We start from the raw sequence: 25,520 nt of genomic DNA on the forward strand, positions 1-25,520 counted from the left end.
TGACACTAGTAGCATTTGACTTTTTTTAACTGCCAATCACTAAAAGACTGATTGTTTCTACCTCTATTAAAATTATTCTTTGATTTCGCTGCTAAGTTATTTTTCTTTATTCTTCGCTAGCGGGGACTGTTTCCCTCTTCTCAGCATAGTCTCGCTTTTTTGCGGCACTTTCGGTTGAGGTTTCCTGCCTAATGTGGAGGATGGCGCCATTTTGAGCATCCTGTATTGCTTGTGAATCTCTCACTGCGCTTTCCATGGCCGGCGCTATCTCTAACGCCTTCTGGAAATCCAGATTCACTTCGGACGATAATCTTTTCTGAATAGTGACCCCTTTCACACCACAAACTAAACGATCTCTGAGCATGTCGTTCAGAGTTGTACTGAATTCACAGGGCTGGATTTTACCGTTGGCGAGCGGAGGGCAGGACCTGCTCACCGATGCATAAAATGATGTGCGATGACGCTGGGCAGAACTCCCAACGTCACTGTGCCCCATTTCAACTTTCAGGAAGGTGGGGGTGCAGCAAAATCAGCTGTGTGCCCGCCGACCTGTCAATGGCCAATTGAGGCCATTGACAGAGCAATTAAAGTCATTAGTGGACCTGCCCGTCCAACCTTAAGGTTGGCGGGTCGACCAGGAGCCCCGGTGAGAACTAAAAAAAAACATGAAACCTCATCCATGGGCGGGTCCCCTCATCCATGTAGGGTTTTAAAAATTTTAATAAAGTTTTTTTTGGACATTATGAATATGTCCCAACTCATGTGACATTGTCACATGAGGGGACATGTTAGGGAAATTTAATTTTTCTATTTTGAGCTTTTTCACATTTAGAGCCGATCTCCCCGAGGCTGCACTTTGCCACAGGGAGATGAGTGCTCTCTTTCGTGCGCATGTGTGAGAGAGTGCACTCTTGATTTTAGGAACCCCCCCTGCATAGGGACTGCATAGTACTTCCCTGTGGATGTCACGCTGGGCGGGCCTTAATTGGCCCGCCCATGTAAAATGGTGCCATGCCTCTGATCAGGGGCGCTGATTGGAAGCACACTCACACGTGCCCGCCCATCAACTTCCCACCCCAACGGGGGAAATTCAACCCACAGTGTTCCATTCGTTGCTTCAAATTTTCCACCTAGCATGCAATCATCTCACCCAGGGCTCTATTTTGTGAATTAAATCTGAACTCCTGCATCGTGACTGAGGGCTTATGTTGAAAGTGACCCTTCATGTGGTCCACCAATTCATCAAAATTCTTCAAACTTGGGGCACTGGGTGCCATCAAACATTGAATAAAACTCTAGGTTTTGCTCCCACAACTCCTCAAGAGGATCGTCGTCTCTTCTCTTCCCCCGTAATCTTATTCACTTGAGAAAAAGAACATGAGGTGTTCTATGTATTGAGACCAATTGTCAGAGGCTGGTTCAAAAGGATCAATTCTCCCAAACAGTGGCACTTTGAGAGAGGACAATCTCTTGAATTCTAACAGAGCTTGCTACTTACAACCGCTGGGCGAGGTATAGTGCCGATTTCTTTCTAACTTGATTTCTTCTGTTTAATCCGGTTTTATGCTTGTCACCAGTTTGTTGTAGGGTGGTCAAGTTGTACTATTAGTAGTAGAGTTGAACTGCAGACACTTTTTAAGTGGAAACATTAAGTTTATTTACAATATGCTCAGAAGCAAATACACGTGTGCTTTGAACTCCAAATCTATCTCTACACTGTTGGCTGAGGTAGCCGGCAGTACTGGTTACTACAGGTGGCGTGATCTTTCTTAACAAGTATTATTCTTAAAGGTACATTACACACTAAGTAAAACCATAATTACTACACAGGGGGTAGGTGGGATGCCGATTTCAGGAATACTATCAGATCTGCCATGATCTTATTAAATAGCGGAACAGGCTCGAAGAGCTGAATGGCCTACTCCAGCTCCTTTTCTTGTGTGTTCATATGAGCCGCGTGCTTATCTATCCCTGTGCATAGTTGTATATAATTATCGCTGGGAGTTCTTGGACGCCCTGTTTCCAGTGGTCTCTGGGATTGTTCATGATGATATCTCACATTCCAGAACAGATTGTAGGGTGAGGGAGTATGACCAAGGAGTCTGGGGTGGGGTTAGATCACTGGGGGAGGGGTCAGTCCTGGGGAGGGGAGTGGGGGGGGTGTGGGCCATGGGGTCAGATGGGAGAAAGCTTGGAGGGGCTGGGACGAAGCACGAATACTCTCCCCCGAAGGCACCTTCACCTCATTTCAGCTGCCGGGTTTCTCAGGCCCTGGGAAACACAGCGACTCATGAAGCTTAAATCAGCGGCCATCAGCTTCATCACAATATCTTATTTATCAACCTGTTCCCAGGAAGTAGGCAGGTTAAAAGCAGTTTGCGGTCAAGATTCAGATTTTTAAACTTTATAACATCTGACCTGCATCCAACCCAGTGCTTTTGTGGGCTAAAGTGTGACCCCCCCAATTACTCCAGAAAGAAAGCTGGGATGGGCATTCAGATGTTGCGACAGCGTGGCACAGAGCTACAGTGCAAACAACTACTTTCTTTCTCTTTTATGGTTTACATGAGGCAGTTGCCAGTTATGTTCAGGTAGAACAAGGGACAGCAATGTCACACAGTACACCCCCGGGTCCACAGTTTGCCTGGAGGAGTAAACAATCAAATAGAGACTTTGCATTGGTCTAGTGCCTTTGACCCAACTGGCTTCAAAGACAGTAAATTACTTCTGAAGTGTAGTCACTGTTGATATTTAGCAGGTAATGTGTGAACAGCAACTTCCCACAAGCGGCAATGCGACAAATGACATGTTTGTCTGCTTTAGGGACAAGTATTTCCCAGGACAGTGGGAGGGCTCTCTTTCTTTTCTACAAATAGTACCATGGTATTTTATACATCTGCCTTGAAAGAGCAAATGGGGCCTTGATTTTAATATCTCTGCTGAAAGATGACACCTCCCACAGTGCAGCACTCCCACAGTACTGCATTGGAGTGTCAACCTAGATAATATGCCTAAGGCCTAGCATGGGATGAAGAAGAGCTTTATTAAAGGGACACTCAGCAATTTTAATCAATGTAATTGATTGACATTCAATAGTTGCCACTGCATGTGTTATGAGATGATTGAATGGAGTACACAGCAAACACTTTTGTCCTTTCAATTCCCAATATACAGCTGACATGTTATTTTCACTTTAGTCCTCATTTCTGCCGATGTGTAGTCTAACCTTGAGAAAGCCTTTGTGGATCTAACTCATCAATATGCTGCTGCCTCCTGTGTGACTGTGAGATACGATGAGCGCCAGTATCAATGATCACTCCGTCAGAGCCATTATCTGATAGACACAGCTTTTCACTCTGCTCCACTTAATCCATAAATCAGATTGGGTATCCCTGCTTACCTGAGAGACAAACTTCTGTCTTTTTCAGGTCCGTACTGATTAAATACAGCATAATGTCTATCTTATGGCACAGAAGAAGGGATTTCTTTGAAAGTGCTATTGGATGAATTCCGCACTCTTATGGCCTGAAAATGCTTCCATTTAAAATATTTATTAAATTCCCCTTTGAAAGTTATTGAGCCTACTTCCATCACTATTTCAGGTAGATCATTTCAGATCATAACAACTCTTGGTAAAAAATAAATTCTCCTCTAGTTGTTCATAACATCACCCATCTCCCTTCCCTCCCTCAGCTGTGCTGCTGAAATCCTCATCCATACTTTTGTTACCTCTAGACTTGACTATTCTAATGATCTCCAAGGCTCCTACTAGTCACCCTCCATTAACATGAGCTTATCCAAAATTTTACTACCAAATACCTTAACACACACCAAGTTCCATTCACCCATCACGCTGTGTTCACTGAGTTATACTGATCCTAGTCTGGCAATACTTCAAATTTTAAAATTCCCATACTCATTTACAAATCACTCCTATGTTAAGGAAAAGTCCTTTCACTACAATCCCATAAAAGTGTCAATCATCCAGACCCTTTAAAATATCAATAACAGAAAATGCAGCTACTTAAAACCTCTTAACCTTGTGTAAATAAACATTGTTCAATTGACTGCAGAGATCAGAGAGCCAGCAATGTATCCTCTGGGCTCAGGTGTTTTAGTACTCTAATGGATGTCTGGGCTCTCAGCCAAGAATACATAATGAGCCATTTTTAAAGGGTTCTCCAGTCATCCCAACTTGGTGAAAATCCAGCCTATTCTTTCTCTCTCCACAGATGCTGCCTGATATGCTGAGTATTTCCATCATTTTCTGTTTTTATTACATAGTTCCAGCATTTCTGCACTAGTTTGCTTATACGTGGGTGTGTGTATATATTTTATACATGTAATAAAGGGGAGGATTTTTAGCCCGCAATGGAGGTTAGCATGGAGGCAGGCAGGCATAAAACTTATCCTGGAGCAGGATGGGGGTCATCAGGGTTGCAGGCCAGCAAGCAGCAGATGGTCAATTGAGCTTGTTAAATGGCTGCTTAAAGCCAATTGCCAGAGGCCAGGCAGGTTTAGAGGCCCACCTGGGTCTGCATGATGCAGGTGCAGCTGGAGCGCGCAATGGTGGCCTGGGTGCTAAGGGTATTTTTATTTTAAAGTTAAAAAAGTTGGAGAGAAGATGCCTCCATCTTGGGATACCCCTCTCTCCTGCCCACACACCTACCTGAAAAGGCAGCCTGCTGCTCCTTCGGTGTTGAAGGACTGTCCAGCATCCAGACCGCCCCTACTGCCTTTAAGTGGACAGCGAGCCACCTTCTGGTCATTAATTGGCCAATTTGGGGAAAATAACAGCTGGGTGACTGTTCTCCACACAGTGTGGGCTTTTGATCCCCATGTGACCCTAACAATGGGGTCTTGAAACCCCTGAGGAAACTCCTGCTGATAGCGTCAGCTGTGGCTCAGTTAGTAGTTCTCTCCTCTCTGAGTTAGAAGGTTGTGGGTTCAAGTCCCACTTCAGGACTTAAGTACAAAATGTTTGAGGCTGACACTCCAGTGCAGTGCTAAGGGAGTGCTGTACTGTCACAAGTGCCACCTTTCGGATGAGGTATTAAACTGAGGCTCTGTCTTCTCTCTCAACTGGATGTAAAAGATCCAATGGCACAGTTTTAAAGAAGAACAGCAGAGTGCATCCCAATATCCCAGCCAATATTTATCTCTTAATCAACATCACAAAAACAAATGATCTAGTCACTATCAGATTGTTGTTTGTGGGATGCTTTGCTCAAATTGGTTGCCATGTTTCTACATTCCAACAGTGACTACACTTCACAAGCACTTCATTGCCTTTAAAGCACTCTGGGATGTCCTGTGGTTGTGAAAAGTGTGACAAAAATGCAAGTCTTTCTTTTTACATGTGTAGTGTTTGTGCTGAGCGTATGTGACCTGATTGACTGGAATAAGCATGAGATTTGCTTCAAGCTAAACAGATAGAAAAAGCTATGACCAAACGCATTAGTTCTGCATATCCCTACTATTTATCTGTACAATAACTTTTATAAGGTAACAAACACATGAAATGCAAGAATTCTGAAAAACAACTACAAAACTTACTAATACAGTTATCCATTATACCTCACCATACATTCACCATTTTCTTCTCCTCCTTCAATACTGTGCCTACTCTGTATAGGTCAATTTTACCCTCATGATTACCCTGAATGTAACTCCTGTCCCTATCTTTCATGTCTCTCCTCCCATGTGACCTTTGGTCCTCTGCATGCTAGTGCACTTTTTCCTGTTGATCATAAGCTCTTAAGAAACAGGAGTGTAGTAACTGTAAGTTAGACCATTTCTCACTGTTATGGGGATCATGTGACTGTACAGACGAATCAACCCTAAGCGCGGGAATCTTAGGGGCGGAACTTTTTAGCCTTCGTCTTGGAACAAGCGTGTAGTCTCATCTGGAGACTGTAAATAAAGTTTACTGTTTCTTACAAGAAACCTGTTCTGTACTCCAAGGGCAGAATTTTCCCCTCTGTTGGGGGATTTGTGCGGGGGCGAGCACGCGCCCCTGATCGGGTCTGTGCTGCCATTTTACATGGCCAGGCCAATTAAGGCCTGCCCAGCACGACGGAAGTGCTGTGCGCTCCCTGTGTGAGTCGGGGTTCCCTGAGTCAGGAGTGCACTCTGCAAAGAGCACAGGAATCTCCCGGAGGCACAGGGGTCCGTCAGGGAGATTAGTTTTAAGTTTAAACAGTTCAATAGTGTTGTAAAAATTTTTATGACATGTCCCCTCATGTGAAACTGTCAGATGAGCTGGGACATGTGCATTAGTTTCAATAAAAATTTTTGAGAAAATTTAAAATCATTCACGAAACCTCATCCCGCCTGTGGATGAGGTTCCATGAAAAATGCGAAGGCCGCCTGGGCTATTCACCTGCCCCCCGCCAACCTGAAGGTTGGATAGGCAGCTCCATTATTTATTTTAATTGTTAGTTAAATGGCCTTAATAGGCCTTTGACAGTCTGGTGGGCGTGCATCGGACTCGGCTGCGCTCCCGCTGAACTGAAAATCTAAATGATGCGCAGTGACATCGGGACGCACGCCAGACGCAACCCCGCATCATTTTACGCCTCGGCGAGTGCGCCCCATCCCTGCTCGCCGTGCCGATAATTCTCCCCCCTGTTTATTACAATTGGCGATGGGGATAAATAGCACTGACGCAGCACCTCGCCACACGACTGTGAGTATTCTGATATTTTAAGGGAAGAAAGAAAAAAGTATACTCACAAGCAATGCCTCTTTTTGGCAGAATTGACCCGTACGACTCATCCGTCAAGGACTGGAGTCAATACATTGAGCGATTAGGTTTCCACTTTGTAGCTAACGAAATAACGGCAGAGGAGAAACAGAAGGCAATTCTTCAAAGTGTCTGTGGGAGCAAAACCGACAACCTAATCCATAGCTTGACAGCTCCAAATGCACCAAATTCCAGATCCTTCACTGAGCTGGTAGACCTCGTGAAGGGACATTTTCAGGCTAAACCCTCAGTGATCATGCAAAGATTCAAGTTTCATTTTAGAATAAGGGACCCCGGCGAGTCGATCACAATGCATGTTGCAAAGTTAAAACAGTTAACAGAGCATTGTCACTTTGGTGATACTTTAAACAGCATGTTGCAAGATCGTTTGGTTTGGGGCATAAATGATGACGCTATTCAGCGCCGTTTGCTTGCAGAAGTTGAGATAGGCCTGAAGCGCACCATGCAGACAGTGCTAGCAATGGAGAGTGCTAAGAGGGACTCGCAGGCTCTGCAGAGTGTGCAACATGGCGCTGTTTTACAGTTAGGATGGGAACCTGACGCCAGATGTGTTGTGAAGATCAGGGAGACTGCAGTGAAGCAGGACACAGTCCCTACCACTAGAAAAATGAAAAGAAATACTGGAGGCAGCTCACCAGTAACCCAGAAATTAAAATGTTACCATTGTGGTGGAAATCATGAACCCGAAGTCTGTCGATTTAAAGAGGCAGGATGCCACTACTGCCACAAAAAGGGCATATTGTTAAACAGTGCAGAACTCGATCAAGGCAGCCATTCAGACAACAGGACAAGTTAAATGATGAGCCAGAGGTTACTACAGCTGAGCTTTATTCCCTATACAATCTGAAAGCCAGGATAACTGAACCAATCACTGTTACACTTCAAGTAAATGGAAAGCCTCTGCTCATGGAGGTGGGTACAGGGGCATTGACCACAGTGATGGGAGAACACATCTTTAAATACCTCAGAGAAGGTACCCCTCCATTGAGTTTGGAAAAAAACTTCTGCTCAGTCAAAATCATAAACAGGAGAAGCAATGCAGGTGAAAGGCATCACCTCTGTACATGTATCATACAGACAACAGATGGCTCAGCTGACAATAATTGCTGTAATAGGAGATTGTTTGGGCTGTAATTGTTTGAAAGAAATCAAACTAAATTGATCAGAGATTTTTCAGGTCAGGACAGGAGGAATTCCAGAGATGCTGAAAAAGTATGACAGTATCTCGAGATGAGTTGGGGAAAATGAAAGGACTACAAGCTAAAATATACATGGACCCTGAAGCAAAAGCTCGGTTCTTCAAGGCAAGAGCTGTGCCTTACGGTCTAAGAGGGAAAGTAGATGTGTCATTTGGAGAAGTTAGTAATATACTGCCAGTCTAATTCTCAGAATGGGCAGCACCCAGAGTCCCTGTGCTAAAACTGAACCAAACCATTCGCATCTGTGGAGATCATAAATTAACGGTAAACAAGACTATGAAGTTAGACAAATAACCAATCCCAAAAATTGAAGACCTGTATGCTAAACTTGCAGGAGGAAGATCCTACACTCAGTTGGACATGAATCATGTGTACCAAGAGCTTGAGCTGGACAAGACATCAAGAAGTGAGGTCACCATTGGCACAAGGGGCTGTACCAATATACACGCCTACCATTTGATTTGTTGTCTGCCTGTGCGATTTTCCAGAGAAACATGGAAAGCTTACTACAAGGACTTCCCCAAGTTATAGTGAACCTGGACAATGTATTAATCACAGGGTCCACAGAAGCAGAGCATGTGGCAAACCTGGAAGAGGTTCTGAAGAGATTTTTGGAGACTGGTGTTTATTTAAAAAAAGAAAAGTCACTTTCCAAGCAAAGGAAGCTCTGTCCATTATAGGAGAAAGTCTGGTCAATCAAGGAAGTGCCCTCTCCTACCAATGTCACTGAGCTCAAATCTTTTTTGGGCATAGTAAACTATTACAGTCGATTTTTGCCTAATCTATATACAGTGTGAGCCCCTTTATACTTATTACTGAAGAAGAACCACAGATGGTCCTGGAAGTCACAGCAAGAGGAAGCTTTCACAAGAGTCAAATAGCTTTTACACTTGTCCTGTCAGCACATGCGCTATGACCCGTCTAAGGAATTGATACTCGCTTGTGATGCATCTCCCTGCGGAGTGGGAGCAGTGTTGTCCCACAAGATGGAGGATGGATCTTAAAGACTGATGGGATATGTATCCAGAACACTCTCTGCAGCTGAGAAAGGATACTTGAAAATTGAATATCGTACTTAAAGTAAAGAAGTTCCATCAATACTTGTACAGTCGACACTTCACCATAGTGTCAGATCACAAACCACTGTTATGGATGCTTAGTGAAGATAAGGCAATCCCACTGATAGCCTCTGCTAGAATTCAAAGATGGGCTTTAAGTTTGTCGGCATACGAGTATACTTTTACGCACCGTCCAGGTGTGCATATAGTAAATGCAGATGCCCTCAGTCAGCTCCCTTTGCCAGATTATATTACACGTGCACGGGAAGAGAACCATTATTAGAGGAACTTCATAGTGCGCATCCTGGTATTTTGAATGAAGATATTTGCACAAAGTTATTTCTGGTGGGCAGTTGTAGAAAGTGATATAGAAAAAATGGTGAAACACTGTCTACAGTGTCAGCAACAGCAGAAGTTGCCCATTTCAGCTCCATTGCGTCCGTGGGAGTGGCGTGAGCGACCCTGAGTTGGACTACATCTAGTCTATGTAGGTCCATTTCTAAGTACCATGTTTCTCATGATTATTGTCGCACATTCCAAATGGATGGACGTGTTTGAACTGAGATCACCCACTTTGTCTGCAACCATTGATAAACTGTGTCAGAGTTTGTGTTCATGGTTTACTTGAAGTTATTGTGTCAGACAGTGGTACTGCTTTCACTAGCACTGAATTCTAAAGATCCATGAACTTAAATAGGATTAAACACATCAGTACAGCACCGTATCATCCCTTGCCCGATGGGTTAGCAGAAAGAGCAGTACAAACCTTTAAAACAGGCATGAAGAAACTGACAGGGGGATCATTAGAAACACAAATTTCAAGATTCCTGTTCCGCTTTTGCACAACCCCTCATGTGACCATTGGTTTGTCACCTTCAGAATTGTTGACTGAGCACTGACTTCATACGAGATTGAGTCTGGTATTCCTAATTTTGAGGTGAAGGTGGAGAGAAACCAGGGTAGTCAGAAAGTATATCATAATGTTCACAGTAAAGGTCGAGAGTTTACTGTGGGAGAGACAGTTTTTGTATGAAATTGTACATGTGTGAGATGGATCCGAGGTACAATTGTCTCTGAAACAGAGCCGTTATTTATCAGGTAGAAGTGGAAAACAGGATTGTTAGGAAACACGTGGATGATCTCAGAAGTTGAGAAACCATTCAACAACCAGTTACTCCACCTGAAATCGAACTTCGACCCCTAAGGTACCAGATTGACAAGGAACAAACATACCTGATGCCTCTATTGAAGTAAATAATTCTGAACTGTCATTGCCTTGGGATGTCCCTGATGCTGCAGTTCTTGTTCAAGCTGATCCAATGGAAGAACCTCCAGTTGTAGAGTTGTGTTGCTCTACCCAAATCCGTAAACCTCTTCAAGGCCTCAATTTATAATGGCATCAACTGTATATAATTGTATATAATATGGGTTAAGATGTTTTTCTAGATAGGAGGGTGAAACAAAACTAAAGGGGGAGGAGGAATGTAGTAATTACAAGTTAAACTATTTCTTACTGTCATGGGGTATGTGATTGTACAGATGAATCAGCCCTAAGTGCGGGGAAATTTAGGGGCTGAGCTTTTTAGCCTTAGTCTTGGAACAAGCATGTAGCCTCATCTGGAGTCTGTAGATAAAGTTTGCTGTTTCTTACAAGAAACCCTTCCTGCATTCCAAATTTATTACAAGGAGCAGGGGTAGGCCATTCGGCCCTTACAGCCTGCTCCACCTTTCAATAAGACTATAGCTGATCTGACTGTGGCCTTAACTCCATTTTCCTGCCTGCTCCCCATAACCCTTGATTCACACTAATGGCAATTGTATCCAGCTAAACAATGCCATGGGAGATCAGCTAGCAAATAACAAAAGCATCAAAACATCATTTTGTCTGGATGCATGCTGGACAAGATCCAACACATCACAAACTGTCTATGACACAGATCCATCTAGCAGCTCACCTTTCTACCTGGAATACTAATTTAACTCAGCTCATTAGCAGCCATAATATTGACCATGTGGTCAATATTACTCCTTACTCCTCAGAGGGCTGACGTGAGGCTGTTAAGAATCCAGCTTTATTAATTACTCTTTGAAGATAAGGATTTCATAAAAATTACTCATCGCTCACAGTTTTCAATGAAGTGCATGTGAAAATTCAACTGTTACTTTGACAGACAACACTCTGAATGAGCAAGGTCCAGTTACATCTGTGGCTGGAAGATTAAAACCTCCTTGCTGTCGCGCTCAGGCAAATCCAACACACTGTCACTGATTTCAGTTAGTCATTGGTTAATTAAAGATTAATTACACTTTACAAAGCTTTATTTTTCACTTGCACTATACAAAGCAGAAACCATTCAATTTGGACTGTTCCTTAAGGAGGAAGAATAATGAACGATGAAACATCGATTACAATTGTTTTAATGAAGGTTTCTGTTGTGTTTTATTGTTAGTTTGACCTAACAGTTTCACAAGTTCCTCATTTAATTTCTTAAAAATTCAATCTGGAGTAAACTCATTTAACGCTCATCTCTAGTTGCCCTTGAGAAGATGGTGGCAGGCTGTCTTCTTGTACCACTGCAGCGGACATGGTGAATGTACACCCACAGTCCTGTTAGGTAGGTATTCCTAGATTTTGGCTCAGTAACAATCAATGAAGGTCAATGTATTTTCAAGTTGGGATGGTATGTGGCTTGCACTCCTTGCAACTGAAGAATGAAGTTGGGAAACCTGAGTAGAACATCTGTCCAAATCATTCGATATTCCACACAAATAAAGATCCCAAGGAAACACACATACTTTCCCTTGCCCTTACTTAAAATAGGCACCCAGGTTAATAAATCTCATTATTTCAATCCATTTTCAAAGAATCATAGAATGATACAGCACAGAAGGAGGCTATTTGATCCATCGTGCTCTTTGGTGAAGCTATCCAATTAGTCCCACTCCCCTGCTCTTCTCCCAAAGCTCAGGCAATTTTTTCACCTCAGATATTTATCCAATTCCCTTTTGAATTTTGCTATTGAATCTGCTGCCAATTCAGGGAGTACATTCCAGATTAGAACATCTTGTTGTGTGAAAAAAGGTTTTCTCATGTCGCCTCTGGTTATTTTGCCAAATGTAAATCTGCATCCTCTGGAATAATCTGGAATAAAGGTTATTTACATTATCAAAACTATTCATGATTTTGAAAACCTCCAGCAAATCTCTTAACCTTCTCTGCTTGAAGGAGAACAGCCCCAGCTTCTTCAGTCCTTCTGCATAACTGAATTCCTTCATTTCTGGTATCATTGAAGTAAATATCTTCTGTTCTCTCCTAAAGACCTTAGGCAGAATTTTCCGTGCCCGCTGGCATTGGACGTACTCACTGGCGCGAGTGGACAATATGGCAAGAAGGCCAAAAATCGGCTTCGTGACGTTGTGAAGCCAGTTTGCGATCGTCCACTCAGCTCTTCGATAGTGGGCCATTTTTCCCACCATCAGGCACCTCATTGTAATACACCTGCATGTTATTATACGGCTAGCCTGCCAGACCATCCCCCAACGCTGGATTCTCTTAGCACGCCAACGTGTTTCACAGCACATAAGCGACATGCATCAGGTGAGCTGCACTTCATTTGGGACTTTGAGGTTTGTTTGCCTACCTTGCTTCGGACAACACTCGCAGTCATCAGCTCCAGGCTTCAAAGGCAGCACCACATCACCTTTAGGGGAGCTCACATGTAGGCCTCTAACTACCAGATCAGCCATAAGGCGGGGGTGGCTTTTCAAGGGCTGCAGGGCTAGGGCTTGCTTGGGGAAGGGGGAGAAGTGCCCTCAGGCAAGGGAAGAGGCTGCAGGGTGAGGGCAGTATTGGGGAAGGGGAGGTATCACACACTTGTGTGTGGGGGCACAAGTTGACCTGTTCAAGTGGCCTCAAGATAGCGAGGACTGATGTTGCAGTCTCCAGAGGAGATCAGGTCAGATGGAGATGTGAGGGTGTGTGTGAGAGAGTGAGTGTTGATGTCCCTTGAGCTGGCAGTGAGTGAGATTCCAGTGCATGTGTGATGGGCTTGAGTGTGTGAGTTTAGAGTAATGAGATGGTTGCCTTACCCTGGTGGTATGGATGAAATCATTCATCCTCTATCTGCATTGGATGGCCAACCTTTTCTGTGTAGCATTTGTACTGATCACCACTGCCATCACCTACCAAGCTGGAGTTGTAATGTTACTATCCCTCCTGCGACCAGAGCCGGGGGTAAAGGGCATCACAGTGGGCCTCCATGGCATCCAAAAGGCGCTCAACTAAACCTGGAGGCTGCAGTCTTCTTGTCTTTTGGGGCCATGTCTTATTTGCAGCAGTCCTGGGCTGGAAGCACTGAGAGGTGTGCGTGTAGCCGTACTTTAAATATGGTGCCCAACGCGATGAAGCAGTGAGGTGACGGCGTGGCAGGCGAATCAGAACCCACCCACCATCAAAACGGCGTGTCTCCTGGGAATGCATAATTAATGCGGCAGGATTGGGATGATATGGTGTGAGAAGCTGCCATTGCGGCTGGCGGGTAAAACATTGTATTTCCCGCCCACTACCATACTTAGTGCAAGTCCGGGATGATTCTGCCCTTTGATATCTCTCCTAAAGTTCAGCGCCCTGAGTTGAACACAAGACTCCTGCTGGGACCTAACCACTGGTTTGGCAGAACGTCCTGGCTTTTGTGCTCTATGCCTTTATTAATGGAGCCAATGATCCCAGGTGCTTTTTTTTAAGTTGACTTTTCAACATGTCTTCACACCTTCAGAGATTTGTGTAGATACACCCGCAGGATGTTCTGTTCTTGCACCAGAACTTAAAATTGTACCAGTTAGTTTAAATTGCATCTCCTCATTCTACCTACCAAAATGTTACTTCAGACTTCTTGGTGTTAACTTTCATCTCTCATGTGGCTGCCCACTTCCCCAGTCATCCTGAAGTCTGTTAAGATCTATGTCATGACTTACTACATTTCCAAGTTTCATATCATATGCACACTCTGTAATTATGTCCTTTACCTCCAAATCCTGATCCTTTTTTTAAGTATATCTTCACACACTGTTTTTCCCCTTTGGGCAAGTGGTGGAAGGATTCCCAGGCTGATACGCAGCCCTTTGAACCACATCATGAACACTCCTTCTGTGGTCAACAAGTCCTAGCATGGGACTTGAACCCAGATTTTCTGGACCAGAGGTAGGGAATACAATAAATGCACCGGAAGACCTCCATAGCCTGGTCATAAATCTATATCAAAAAGAGCATCATCTCCTAATACTGGCCTCTGAAGTACATCTTTGTATGTTAAGAGGAAATTAAAAATGCTAAAAGAGAATACAGTAAGAATTTACTGAAAAACCCCTAAATTCTCCAGGCAGACATGGCTGCTAAACATATTAAAAGTTGAAGATTACCAGATGAACGTTGAGAGTCAGACTGGAGACATGAGTGTGACATAAATTAGATTAAGTGTACTCCCCTCTCACATAGGGAAGGGGCAGATGCTTTTAGCTTAGATATGGGAAGATGAACAATGGACAAAGAGGGGGCTTTGATGAAACACAGTCTTGAGTTGTAAGAACCAAGGTCTTTGCGTATGTGTTTTAATTTTGATTGGATAATATAATTATGTATGCATCCTTCAGAATAATTGGTTAGCCAAATCACATGTTTATGTACTCAATAGGATAGAGATACCACAAAACCAATGTGTTGGTTACAGATTGGATGTATTCAAATGTACTCAAATGTGTTATGATAAGAAAAGGTACAAAAGTAGTGAAATGTAATCAACCAGGGAGCTGGGTCTCCATCCTTAGGAATGATTGTGACTCCCTTGCATATGCTTGAATAAAACGGTTAAAAGAAAGCCTGAGTCTCTGTGGTTGTTGCGGGATTGGAGAGTGTAACGTCTCATCTTCAGTTCCCTTCAGCAAACAACGGTTCATTACTACTCTCTGCTTTCTGTCCCTTGGCTAATTTGGTGTATGCTTTGCTACTGTCCCTTTAATCCCAAGGGCTTCAATTCCTAACAAGTCTATCATGTTGTACTTTATCAAATGCCTTTTGAAAGTCCATAAAGACAACATCAGCTGCACTAACTTTATCCACCCTCTCCGCTACCTCATAGTGACAGGCAGCAAATTTTAAGATCAATTCATGTATTGTGAGACACTTTAACTATATAGGTTGAAAATAAATAAATGACTTAACCATGGCAAATGCAGGTTCCAAGGTTGGAATGGCAGGGTAACAAAGCTATTACTGTAGCATGTTGTAACTGAGTTAAAATTATATATAATGAGCATCCCCAATTTGTATTAACTCACCATTGGCAATAGCTGGCTACGACCCTAATTCCCCCTCTATTTCATTCTCCTTTTTTAAGGTGCTCCTTAAAATCTACCTCTTTGACCAAGCTTTTGGTCACCTGTACCAATATGTCCATGTCATTCAGTTGATTTTTTTTGAAAATACTCCTGTGAAGAACGTGGAAAAGTTTTACCACATTAAAGGTGCTATATAAGTGCAAGTTGTTGTTGAGGCCTTTATTATACACCCAGTAGGATGGAAAAGCGGGAGAGCTATCCTGAAGTCAGATAGGGTCTACAAATAATGTCCAAGCATTTGCTGCAGTCTTGTGAATGGCAATATAAGCTTCAGCCCATCACCTCAGGACCTAATGGCTGAATGAGCTGTGCTGCTGATTCCCTGCCTTTCCCCTGGATTCAGAGCTATTGCAGTATCCATGGAGATTTGGAAGTCTTAAGCCTGTAGGTCAGTGCTATAATGTGAAAGAAAGGCATTTCATTATCATTGTAGATGTTTGGGTAGCCTGGTATACAGCTTTCTCTTTCTCATAAATAAGGAAAGAGAGAAATTTCATTTATATAGCTTCTTTCTCAGTACCAAAGCACTTCGTATACAATGAACTATTTTTGAAGTCAAGTGACTGTTCTTAATTAGGCAAAAACACAGCAACCATTTTGCACTCCATAGAACCATAAAAAAGTTGTGGTGCATAAAGAGACCATTCAGCCCATCATATCTGCGCTGGCCAAGAAAGAGTGAAAAAGAAGCAAGCCGCTCATTTGAAAACCACTTTCCAGCACCTGGTCCGCAGCCTTGCAGGTCACAGTGCTTCAGGTGCAGATCCAGGTACCTTTCAAATGAGTTGAGCTAGACTCAGCAAGACCTCTCAAACAGGAATGAGATGAATAACCTGTTCTTCTGTTTTTGGTGATATTGATTGTGAGAAGAATATTGGCCAGGGCAGTAAGAGACTGCTTTGCTCTTTACTAAATAGCACAATGCTGTCTTTAATGCCATCAGCCCAAACAGAGTGGGTTAGGTTTAATATCAGATGACCTTTGCCAAGTTGCCCAATTAAAAAAAAAATTAGAATGCAAATTGGGGAGAGGATTAGGAGATTTTTACCACACAGCAGAACGCACGGGGAAGGAATAGCCTCTCTGTTTAATAAGGTAGCATGATGAGATAATGAGGAGTTTTCCATTCAAGTGTAAACTGCTTATAGATGTAATGTGATTGACCTGGAAAGCTGTCCAATGGAGTTAAACCAATCAAACAAATTAAGCTTAGTTTATTATATTACTTTATGAGGTTATACAAACAAAGCTTTCATTGATCAGACCAGACACATTAGGAAAAGGAAATGGTTTGTATTCGGAAAGGGTTCATTTACACTGAAAATAGCTTTACTTCACAGGAAGAGGTCATTAATGAATATACTTATTGATCTGCAGTTGGCTCTTCCCATTCTTGCTAGAAATAAGCAGTGTTGCTTCGATCTTCTACTTTGTCCTGTTCCCTTTCAAACGGTAACCCCCACAGTTAGTGTTGCTAAAATGAATAGGGTTTGGCTAAATGTAAAAACTAGTAGACAAAAGGACAACTGAAAAAGCTTCATTTTTCTTTGCTCAGATGGGAAAGTAGATGCTTTGGGTTGCAGTTTTGTTCCACTTGCAGAACCTAGTGAAGGACCAAGTTAAGATGAATTAGATTAGGAACTTGTGATAAGTGACAGCAGAAGTCAATGGATTGTAGGAGCAAAGTAACTTTGAGGGGGTTAAGGCATCCCACAATGTTTGAGAGCCTGGGAATTGACCAAGTTGTGGTTTTAGAGACTGAACAGAGATTGCAGATTTTTTTTACAAGCATTTGAGTTTCATTTTTGAACTTTCTGTGTTGAAGGACTGCATTTAGATGTTGCGGAGGAATTTATTGTCCCCCCCCCAGCACGTGGAGGTGGGAGGGCATATGATCTGGAGTCAGGGTGGGGGATGGGGATCCTGTTGCCTTCTTGCCTCGGCCTCATCAAGTCCAGGGTGGGAGGCTCACGGATGGCCTTCCCACCCGATGCTAATTGAGAGCCTGTGGGAAATTAGTGACCACTGAAGGGCTTTATCTTGTCGCTACTGGTATTCAACTGGGAGTTACTACTCTTCCAGGGCATTCCCTTGTTCAAATGCATTCAGTGCCTGATTGAGGGGCCCGGTATCATGAAGAGATGGGCCGCTGAGAGCCATCCCCTGCCCTTTCTTCCAATCTCCCCTCCTCACCCCTAGCCAGCAACACCCTCCCCGTGATCCTTATCCCACCCACAGTCTGCTGTGGCCTGGGGTCCCTTGGTGATCCTAGGCCTCCGGTAGGTGCATTGCCAGCAGCTGCCAGTGCTCCTGGTAGCGCTGATGGGCAATAGAGAGCATCCAGCCTCTGATTGGCTGACAGCTCTCAGGGGACGGGATTTTCGCCCTTGAGGTCCTAGACCCAGGGAAGACTCAGCAGTGGCCAGCTAACTGCCTGATGGGCATTTAATTCTGGTGGGCCTTCCCCAGCTGAGGTGGCATGGGTCTCATGTCAGTGCCCAAGCTGGTGGGCAAGACCCCCATCACTAACATTAAATTCCACCCTTGGTTTGTGCATTTTAATACAATTTTTAGTATGTTATTTTTGGGGAAAGGATCTGTTTTGCTATGTTAGAGTGTTTAGGTGGATTTGTTAATAGTTGTCCATAAGTTTCTATGATTCTATACCCTTTCCAGGAATGGAAATGAAGGCATGAATGTGTCCAAGTATTCTCATTGGCCTTCCTGCATAGCAAAAGTGAGATATATAGGGCAGAATTTTACGGTAGCGGGATTTTACGTTCCTGCTGAAGTCAATGGGGTTTATAATGGCTCCCCGCTGAAACGGGGCCATATTTATAAAATTTTACACCCAAGTGTCAATGAAAGGAATGGATGTGAAACATACAATTTAACAAGAGCTGTAATCAAATTCTGGAAAGCAGGAACCTTAGTGGCCTATGAGTACTTCATTGTATCAGTTTGTACCTTTACATATTAACCTCTCAACACATTCCCAAGACATACAGCTCTATTTTGAAGGGATTATTTGATTCACCCTCAATGATTTTCACTGGGACTCTGCTCCACAATCTCTCTGCCTGGGACAGGAGTGGTTAGGGGTTTTTTTCTAATCACATTCCAATTGAGATGGCAGAATTCTAATGGGTTCTGGGATGACGTTTGAGTTTGGGTTGTCAAAGTTGAAAGTACATCACCAAATTGGCTCAGTTGGTAGCAATCATGCCTCTGATTCAGAAGATTGCAGACCCAACACCAGGAATTGAGCACATTATCCAGGTTATCAATGCAATACTGACAGAATGCCGCACTGGCAGAGGCCCTGTCCTTTCGATGAGATGAAAGACTGAGTACCTTTTGGGTGGATGTTAAAGATCCTCTGGCACTATTCAACAAAGGTGAACATGATCTTCCTCATCAGCATTCTTCCCTCAACCAACCCCAGCAACAGTTGATTGACTAACTGGCTTTTCAGCTTGTTGCTGTTTGTGTGATCTTGCTATGCACAAAATGGCTGCCGTGGTTATCCGCACTGCAGCAGCCGTGCTACAAAAGGTAAATCATATTGTGAAGCACTTTGAGGTGTCCCAAGTGATGGGGAAAAAAATGATGCGAACACTTTCCTCTTTTCCAACTGTCATTGCCTGTTATCACAGGGCAGAATTTTCTGGATGGCGGGGGGTGTGCGGGGGGGAGGGGGTGGAACAGGAGGTGGCATGGGTGGGTGCAGACCTGATCGCCACTCGCGATCGGGTCAGCGCCGCCATTTTACGCGGACGGGCCTATTAACGCCCGCCCAGCGTACATCGCGACTCCCGTGCATGGCGGGAACAGGAGGATGGCGACGGGCACGCTTAGCCCGCCAGGTCCAATAGCAACCCGGCGGCCCGTGTAAAGGAAGGCCTGGCAGCCTTGGAAAGGTTGCTTGCAATGGCTAGGCGAAGGGCTCTGCAGAGGGGCAATGGAGGTTATGCAAGTCCGGAGGGTAGTCCATTGGGGCAGGCCAGGCCGGAGGGTATTCCATCGGGGCAGGCCAGGCCAGAGGGTAGTCCATTGGGGCAGGCCAGGCCAGAGGGTAGTCCATCCGGGCAGGCCAGGCCGGAGGGTAGTCCATTGGGACAGGCCAGGCCAGAGGGTAGTCCATCGGGGCAGGCCAGACCGGAGGGTAGTCCATTGGGGCAGGCCAGTCCAGAGGGTAGTCCATCTGGGCAGGCCAGTCCAGAGGGTAGGCCATCGGGGCAGGCCAGTCCAGAGGGTAGTTCATCGGGGCAGGGCAGTCCAGAGGGTAGTTCATCGGGGCAGGGCAGTCCAGAGGGTAGTTCATCGGGGCAGGGCAGTCCAGAGGGTAGTTCATTGGGGCAGGCCAGACCGGCGCGTAAGGCAGGGGGCCAGTGCACCCCTCGATTTTCTGATGATTGCCTTGCTGCCCTCCTCGAGGAGGTGGCAGCACGGCAGGAGGTGCTGGTTCCCCAGGATGGGAGGAGGGCCCCCCCACCACATGACGAAACATGCCCAGGATGAGGTGGCGGAGGTGGTGAGCTCCCGCGACGTGGTGTGGCACACTTGGATCAGTGTCACAAGCGCTTCAACGGCCTATTGTGCTCAGGAAGAGTGAGGACAATGTTGGCATTGGTCACTTAACCCAGCAGGTAGGCTTTCCCCCCCCTGCTGTCTCCCCCCCTCAAGTCTGAGTGTAGTGATGGCATTGAAGCATTGACAGCATCTGTCCTTTGTTAGGTGGGCCAGCAGACATTGCCCATGCCAAGGTCAGCCTGAGAGGGTGGTGAAGAGATGGTTTCTCCACCTGCAGCATGTGGTACATTGAGACCCACATGACTGTTTTAGGGGCAACCTGGAGGAGCTGCACCTAGGCACAGTGCTGGAACTCCAGGACATGTCCAACTCAGGATGATGAGATGCTGGGAGGGGAGCTTCAAGGTGGCGTGGCAACAAACAATCTGCTGCCCTCTGCGCTCCATGTGATTGTGCCTCCTTGCTATGGAAGGATGTACCATGTGGTGCCTAATGTGATGTAGGCAGCATGTGGTCAAGGTGGTGGGGAGGATGAGAGGATGGCGAACAAGCCTAGCACCTTTGTGCGAGTGTTCGGCAGCAGTGGGGTGAGGTGGCTCTGGAGCCCTGATATGTCCCACTTTGGTTGGGGTGGGCCGTGTGCGAAGTCCGTCTGTGTACAATTTTCACTAATCAATGCTTGTCTCTCATTTTCAGGAGAAGAATGCTCATAATGCTGCAGATGTGCGAGGACAGGCAGCAGCCAGGCACAGTTAGCCACTCTCAGCCAGCTTGAGCAGGAGGCCCTGGATTTGGAGAGGCGCCATGCACCTAGGTCCACTGGTATTGGTGAGGCTAGGGTGTCATGGCCAAGTATTTATGCCCAGCAGTGAGGTCAGCATTGTTCTCCCAACAGCCATAGCAGCGCTGAATGTTAAGTGATTTAATTTTGCAACATGGCTTGACCATTGGTTATGGAAGGATGAGCACGTAATGATCCAGAGGACAGGGATGGACTTTGTCATTGTCTCAACGTTAACTGATCCAATGTCCTTGTTCTTCCTTTCAGCATCATTGGAACAGGGCCGGGAGGAGGAGCAGCTGCGAGCCCTGAAGTCTCACCAATGTCACACCATCTCTGCCAGGCAGGCACCTGCGCAGATATTAGTACATCGGTGGGAATTCGAACAATAGCTAGTGTCCCGGGGCACAGTGGTGATAGCACTTCACAGTCACTGGAGGAGCTGGTGGAGACAGAGAGTGCCCATTGCGCCAGCAGTCAGAGGACTGCAGGGGACCAGGCACATGCTCAGTTGGTGCCTGATGATGTGCCTCTGGAGTCGTCCGCAACGCAGCAGGGGCAGGAAATACAGCCGGGTGTGCAGGAGCATCTTGGGGAGATACATGAGGCTATGCTTGGCTTGGTCTCCGTGGTGGAGGAGTCCACGCGGATGATCGCCGAAGCAAAGAGCCACATGTCCAAGCGCCATGTGTCCTCCTTGGAGAGAGTGGCGACTCATCAGAGCTTCCTGGGAATGCGCTCTGACTAGCAAGCCCTCATATTGGCATTGACATCAGCTGGTCAATGCCAATGTGGGAGATGGTGTGGGCACCAACTTTCCCAGCTTGGTGCCCATCCATCCACGGTGAGCAGGGAGGTCTGAAGTGACCTCATGTTGGCGCAGCAGCTGCCTTCGTCTCTGCGGGCACCTCTCAGTGTGCGCCGCATGAGGGCGGCAGCTCCTCCGCTCCTCTCCCAGTGACCGTGGCATCCGGTGAGGCTGCGACGACTGGGGAGATGCCAGCTGTGGAACAGGCAGATCCCTCCCACGTGGGGCCAGCATGGGTTCTACGGGCCAGGGGACAACTGCTAGGGTCATCGAGGCCAACGGGACAGCAGAGTCAGCAGGCTGTCTCAGATGCCACTCCCAGCGATGGGGCAGCACCAAGATGTAGCACCCGGAAACGTAAACGTAAGGCACCTTCAGCACACCACGGGTTTCTCACTGGTGCTTTTGTGTTCGCCCAAGATGAGGTTCTTATGATTTGCTTTGAACTGGAACACCCTTGGCATTTTGTTTTATTAAGTTTCTTTGCCTGCGATATTAAATTCAGACATGTGACCATGACTGAGGGTGTCTCTTTTCTTCTGATGTGTATAGTTTCCAAAAATGTTAGGAGTGCTTTGTGGGACTTTTAACTTTATTAACAAGGCCCTTAGTTACTGTTCCTAACCTGGAAGATTTGGCACTTAGGCATTGAGTATGGAGCCTACAGCCCAGGCTTGTCCTGGAGGTCCACCTGTGGTGTGCTAGCTGAAGGGTCATTGGATTAAAGCTTCCCGGGTGTCCCTGCCTCCCTGCAGTATGTCTGGGTCAGCATCTACCCCCTCAGCATTTCCCTGTGCGTGCTCATCCTCGGACTCACTGCTGGACTCATCGCGTGCAGCCGCAGCCACTGTGTCGACGTCTTCATCGTCCACTGCATCCCCCTTTCCAGAGCAAGACTGTGGAGAGCGCAGCATGCAACCACTATCACCGACAGATGATCTGGGGGGTACTGGACTGCACCCCCTGAGCGGTCAAGGCATCGGAAGCACATCTTGAGAAGACTGATGGTTCTCTCCACCACAGCCCTTGTGGAGGCCTGGCTGCTATTGTACCGCTGCTCAGCTTCTTGAATGGTGGAGAGGCGTCATGAGCCACCTTCTGAGGGGATAGCCCTTGTCACCCAGCAGCCATCCATCCCGCTGGGCTGGAGCACTGAAGAGCCCCGGCACCTGGGAGTGTCTGAGGATGTAGGCGTCGTGGGAGCTGCCTGGGTACCTTGCACAGACTTGTAGAATCTGCATCCTGTGATCACACACTATCTGCACATTCATGGAGTGGAAGCCCTTCCTGTTGACGAAGGCACTGGGCTCACCTGCTGGCGCCTTGATGGCCACATGTGTACAGTCTATAGCACCCTGGACACAGGGGAAGCCAGCAATGGCCGTGAATTCTCTGACTCGCTGACTTCTCTGGCTTGCCTGGTCCCAGCGATAGTGGATGAAGGTCAATGCCCATCTGAACAGAGCGTCTGTAACCTGCTCGACACAAGTGTGGACAGCTGATTGGGAGACACCACAAAGATCACCCACCGACCCCTGGAAGGAGCCAGAGGCATAGAAGTTGAGGGCAGCTGTGACCTTCAGAGCCGCTGGGATGGGGTGTCCGCCCACAGTTCATGGAGATCTCAGGCCCTATCACCTGACAGATATAGTTGACTGTCTCCCTTGAGAGACGGAGCCTCCTTCGGCACTGCACCTCAGACATATTGAGGTAGCAGCTTTGCCACCTGTAAACCCTGGCAGCGGGATAGTGGCATCTTCTGTGGCCACTTCTGCCTTGGTCTACCTCTTGACCCTGCGCCCCTTGTGCCTGTGCCTGGCCTCCCAAAGGTGGCTCCCCTGGAGGCTGAATGTACACTCCTGGTCTCCTCCCCCTTCTAGCCCTCCCTTCCTCCTCAGAGGAGCTGCCTCCAGTGGACAGTTCAGCTCTCATTTCGAGGCTAAGGGAAGGCTTCCAGAAACCCGCAGGCCTGGAAAAGATTCCTTACTGCAGAGTGCTGACCCAGACAAAGCAGCTGGGATGTGTTTTGAAGTATTGCAGATCACACAGGCAAGTTTCAAAAACTTTCAAAAATAAATACTTGGCTGTGCAGACTCGCGACCCCACTGAGCCCTCTTATCCCCTGTGGATGAGATTTATACGATTGTGTCCTACCCATCTGTCTTTTGCACCCGTGTGCCGATCCAAAGTTTGCACATGTGCCGAATAATCGCGTCAATTGGTGAGTGAAGAGCCTTAAGTGGCCCGTTAATTAATAGCGGGCGTGCAGCGGACATCATCACGTGCCCACCGAACGAAATATCGCGATGGCGCATGGTTACGTCGGGATACTCGCCTGACATCACCGCGCATTATTTAACCTGCAGGGCCCACCACCCCCCCAACGCCAACAGGAAAATTCTGCCCACTGAGTTTTCATTGTGACCATTACAAATGTTAAAGCGGAATTTATTTTTCTGTGCTAAATAATTTATGCCGAGCAGTGTAACAAAAGTAATCGACTGCAGTGGAGAAGAATAGTCCCATAATTCTTCCCATGTCTTGCTATCATGCCTGCAGTGATGGTAATATTTTTTGTGCTGTCTTTACTTATTCCCAGTACAGAGATGCCATTGTGTACTCACTCATGCAGGGGAACGCTCTGCACCTCAAGCTGAAAAGTACGAAATCTTACTTGCTGATGCAGCATGGAATGCAGCTGAAATGCTAGATGATGCCATGACTAGTATGCTTCATTCCTTCAAATGAGCAACAATCTATTTTGAAGTTCAGGAGGCTTTGGGCAGGATTTTACATCCCGCGGGTGGGTGCGTGCCAGACCCGATTGGGCATAAAACAGTGCGTGATGATGTCGGGCGAGCGTCCCGACATCATCGCGCACTCACATGAGAGCCGGTAATGTGCCCGCCGACAATGAAGAGGCCTATTAAGGCCCTTACTCAATTAATTTAAACATATTTATGGCTGCCCGTCCGACCTTATGGCTGGTGGCTGGGCGAATTGGCCAGGCGGCCATTTGATTTTAAGCAAACCTCGTCCACGGGCGGGATGAGGTATCCACAATGAAATAAAAAACATCTCTTCCCATACAGGAGAAGCTGGCTCACATCAGCAGGGAGAGGTCCCAGACTGGGGTGGAGTGGCCCAAATTAGGTCCCTCACTCACTTTGAGGAGCGTGCCATCGTACCGATTGGTGAAGACATGGACCATGCCTGCGGTGATGGTGAGGTCAGCGGTGAACACCCACGTGAGAGTCCTGCACCACATCATCCCTCCCTCAATGCAACTGTGAGTGCTCTCTCTCATGCTTTTGACTCTGCTGCCGTGCAATACTTATCTCTATTTTGGTTCACAGGGAGCTCTGCCAAGGGGCCGACACCCTCAGCCAGCCAGTCCCTCAGCTCCATCCATGTCTTCATCTGCAGCCAAGAGGACACCTCCTCCATCGAAGAGGTGGAAATAAGCAGCTTGGAAGACCCGTCACAGCGCTTACCCACACCCTCCACTAGCGCAGAGACACACGCCTCGGTGGGACCTGGATCTAGAGCAGCCTTGGGTTCACAATCTTGCGGTCACCTCTTAGACTTATCCGCAGCAGGAGGAGGCAGGTTCAGCTGCGCTCCCCAGCACTCGGAGGTCTGCTGGGAATGAGGCGTCTGTGAGGTCCAAGTCAGATGATGAACTTCTGGATTTGGTCTTCCAACTCATCCTGAAAATCAGCAGAAGGCGGGGATCATCATGCAGGGCTGCTGGGAAGCCTCAACAGAGCGGCACACGAGTCGGAGGAGTGCGTCCACCTGCCCTCTGATGAAGTGGTGCCCACCTGTGCGTGTATAGAGGTCCCCATGGGGAGGATGGGGTGGACGCCATGGAGACCCTGGTCCAGCAGAATGCACGCAGACCGGCATTCCATCACAGTAGCCATGGGTGAGTTCCTGCAGTGGCAACATGAGAAGGAAATGGGACACCTCAGCGTCCCTC

At 46.5% G+C, this 25,520-nt stretch overlaps 1 protein-coding gene across 1 annotated transcript in view; it reads right to left on the minus strand.

The window, feature by feature from the left end:
* The window catches only part of LOC121292287 (deubiquitinase DESI2), an 86,469-nt gene extending 61,720 nt beyond the window's left edge, over positions 1–24,749 (minus strand). Inside the window, exons 1-3 of the mRNA XM_041214137.1 lie at positions 24,705–24,749; positions 19,222–19,364; positions 18,881–18,962 (exon numbers count right to left, since the gene is read on the minus strand). Of these exons, the coding sequence (XP_041070071.1) occupies positions 18,881–18,962; positions 19,222–19,364; positions 24,705–24,749 (270 nt within the window). The remainder of the gene's footprint in view (positions 1–18,880; positions 18,963–19,221; positions 19,365–24,704) is intronic.
* Between the last annotated feature and the right edge of the window lie 771 nt (positions 24,750–25,520).

This window comes from Carcharodon carcharias, chromosome 20, assembly GCF_017639515.1.
Source record: "Carcharodon carcharias isolate sCarCar2 chromosome 20, sCarCar2.pri, whole genome shotgun sequence".
In the NCBI taxonomy this organism is placed as follows: domain Eukaryota; kingdom Metazoa; phylum Chordata; class Chondrichthyes; order Lamniformes; family Lamnidae; genus Carcharodon; species Carcharodon carcharias.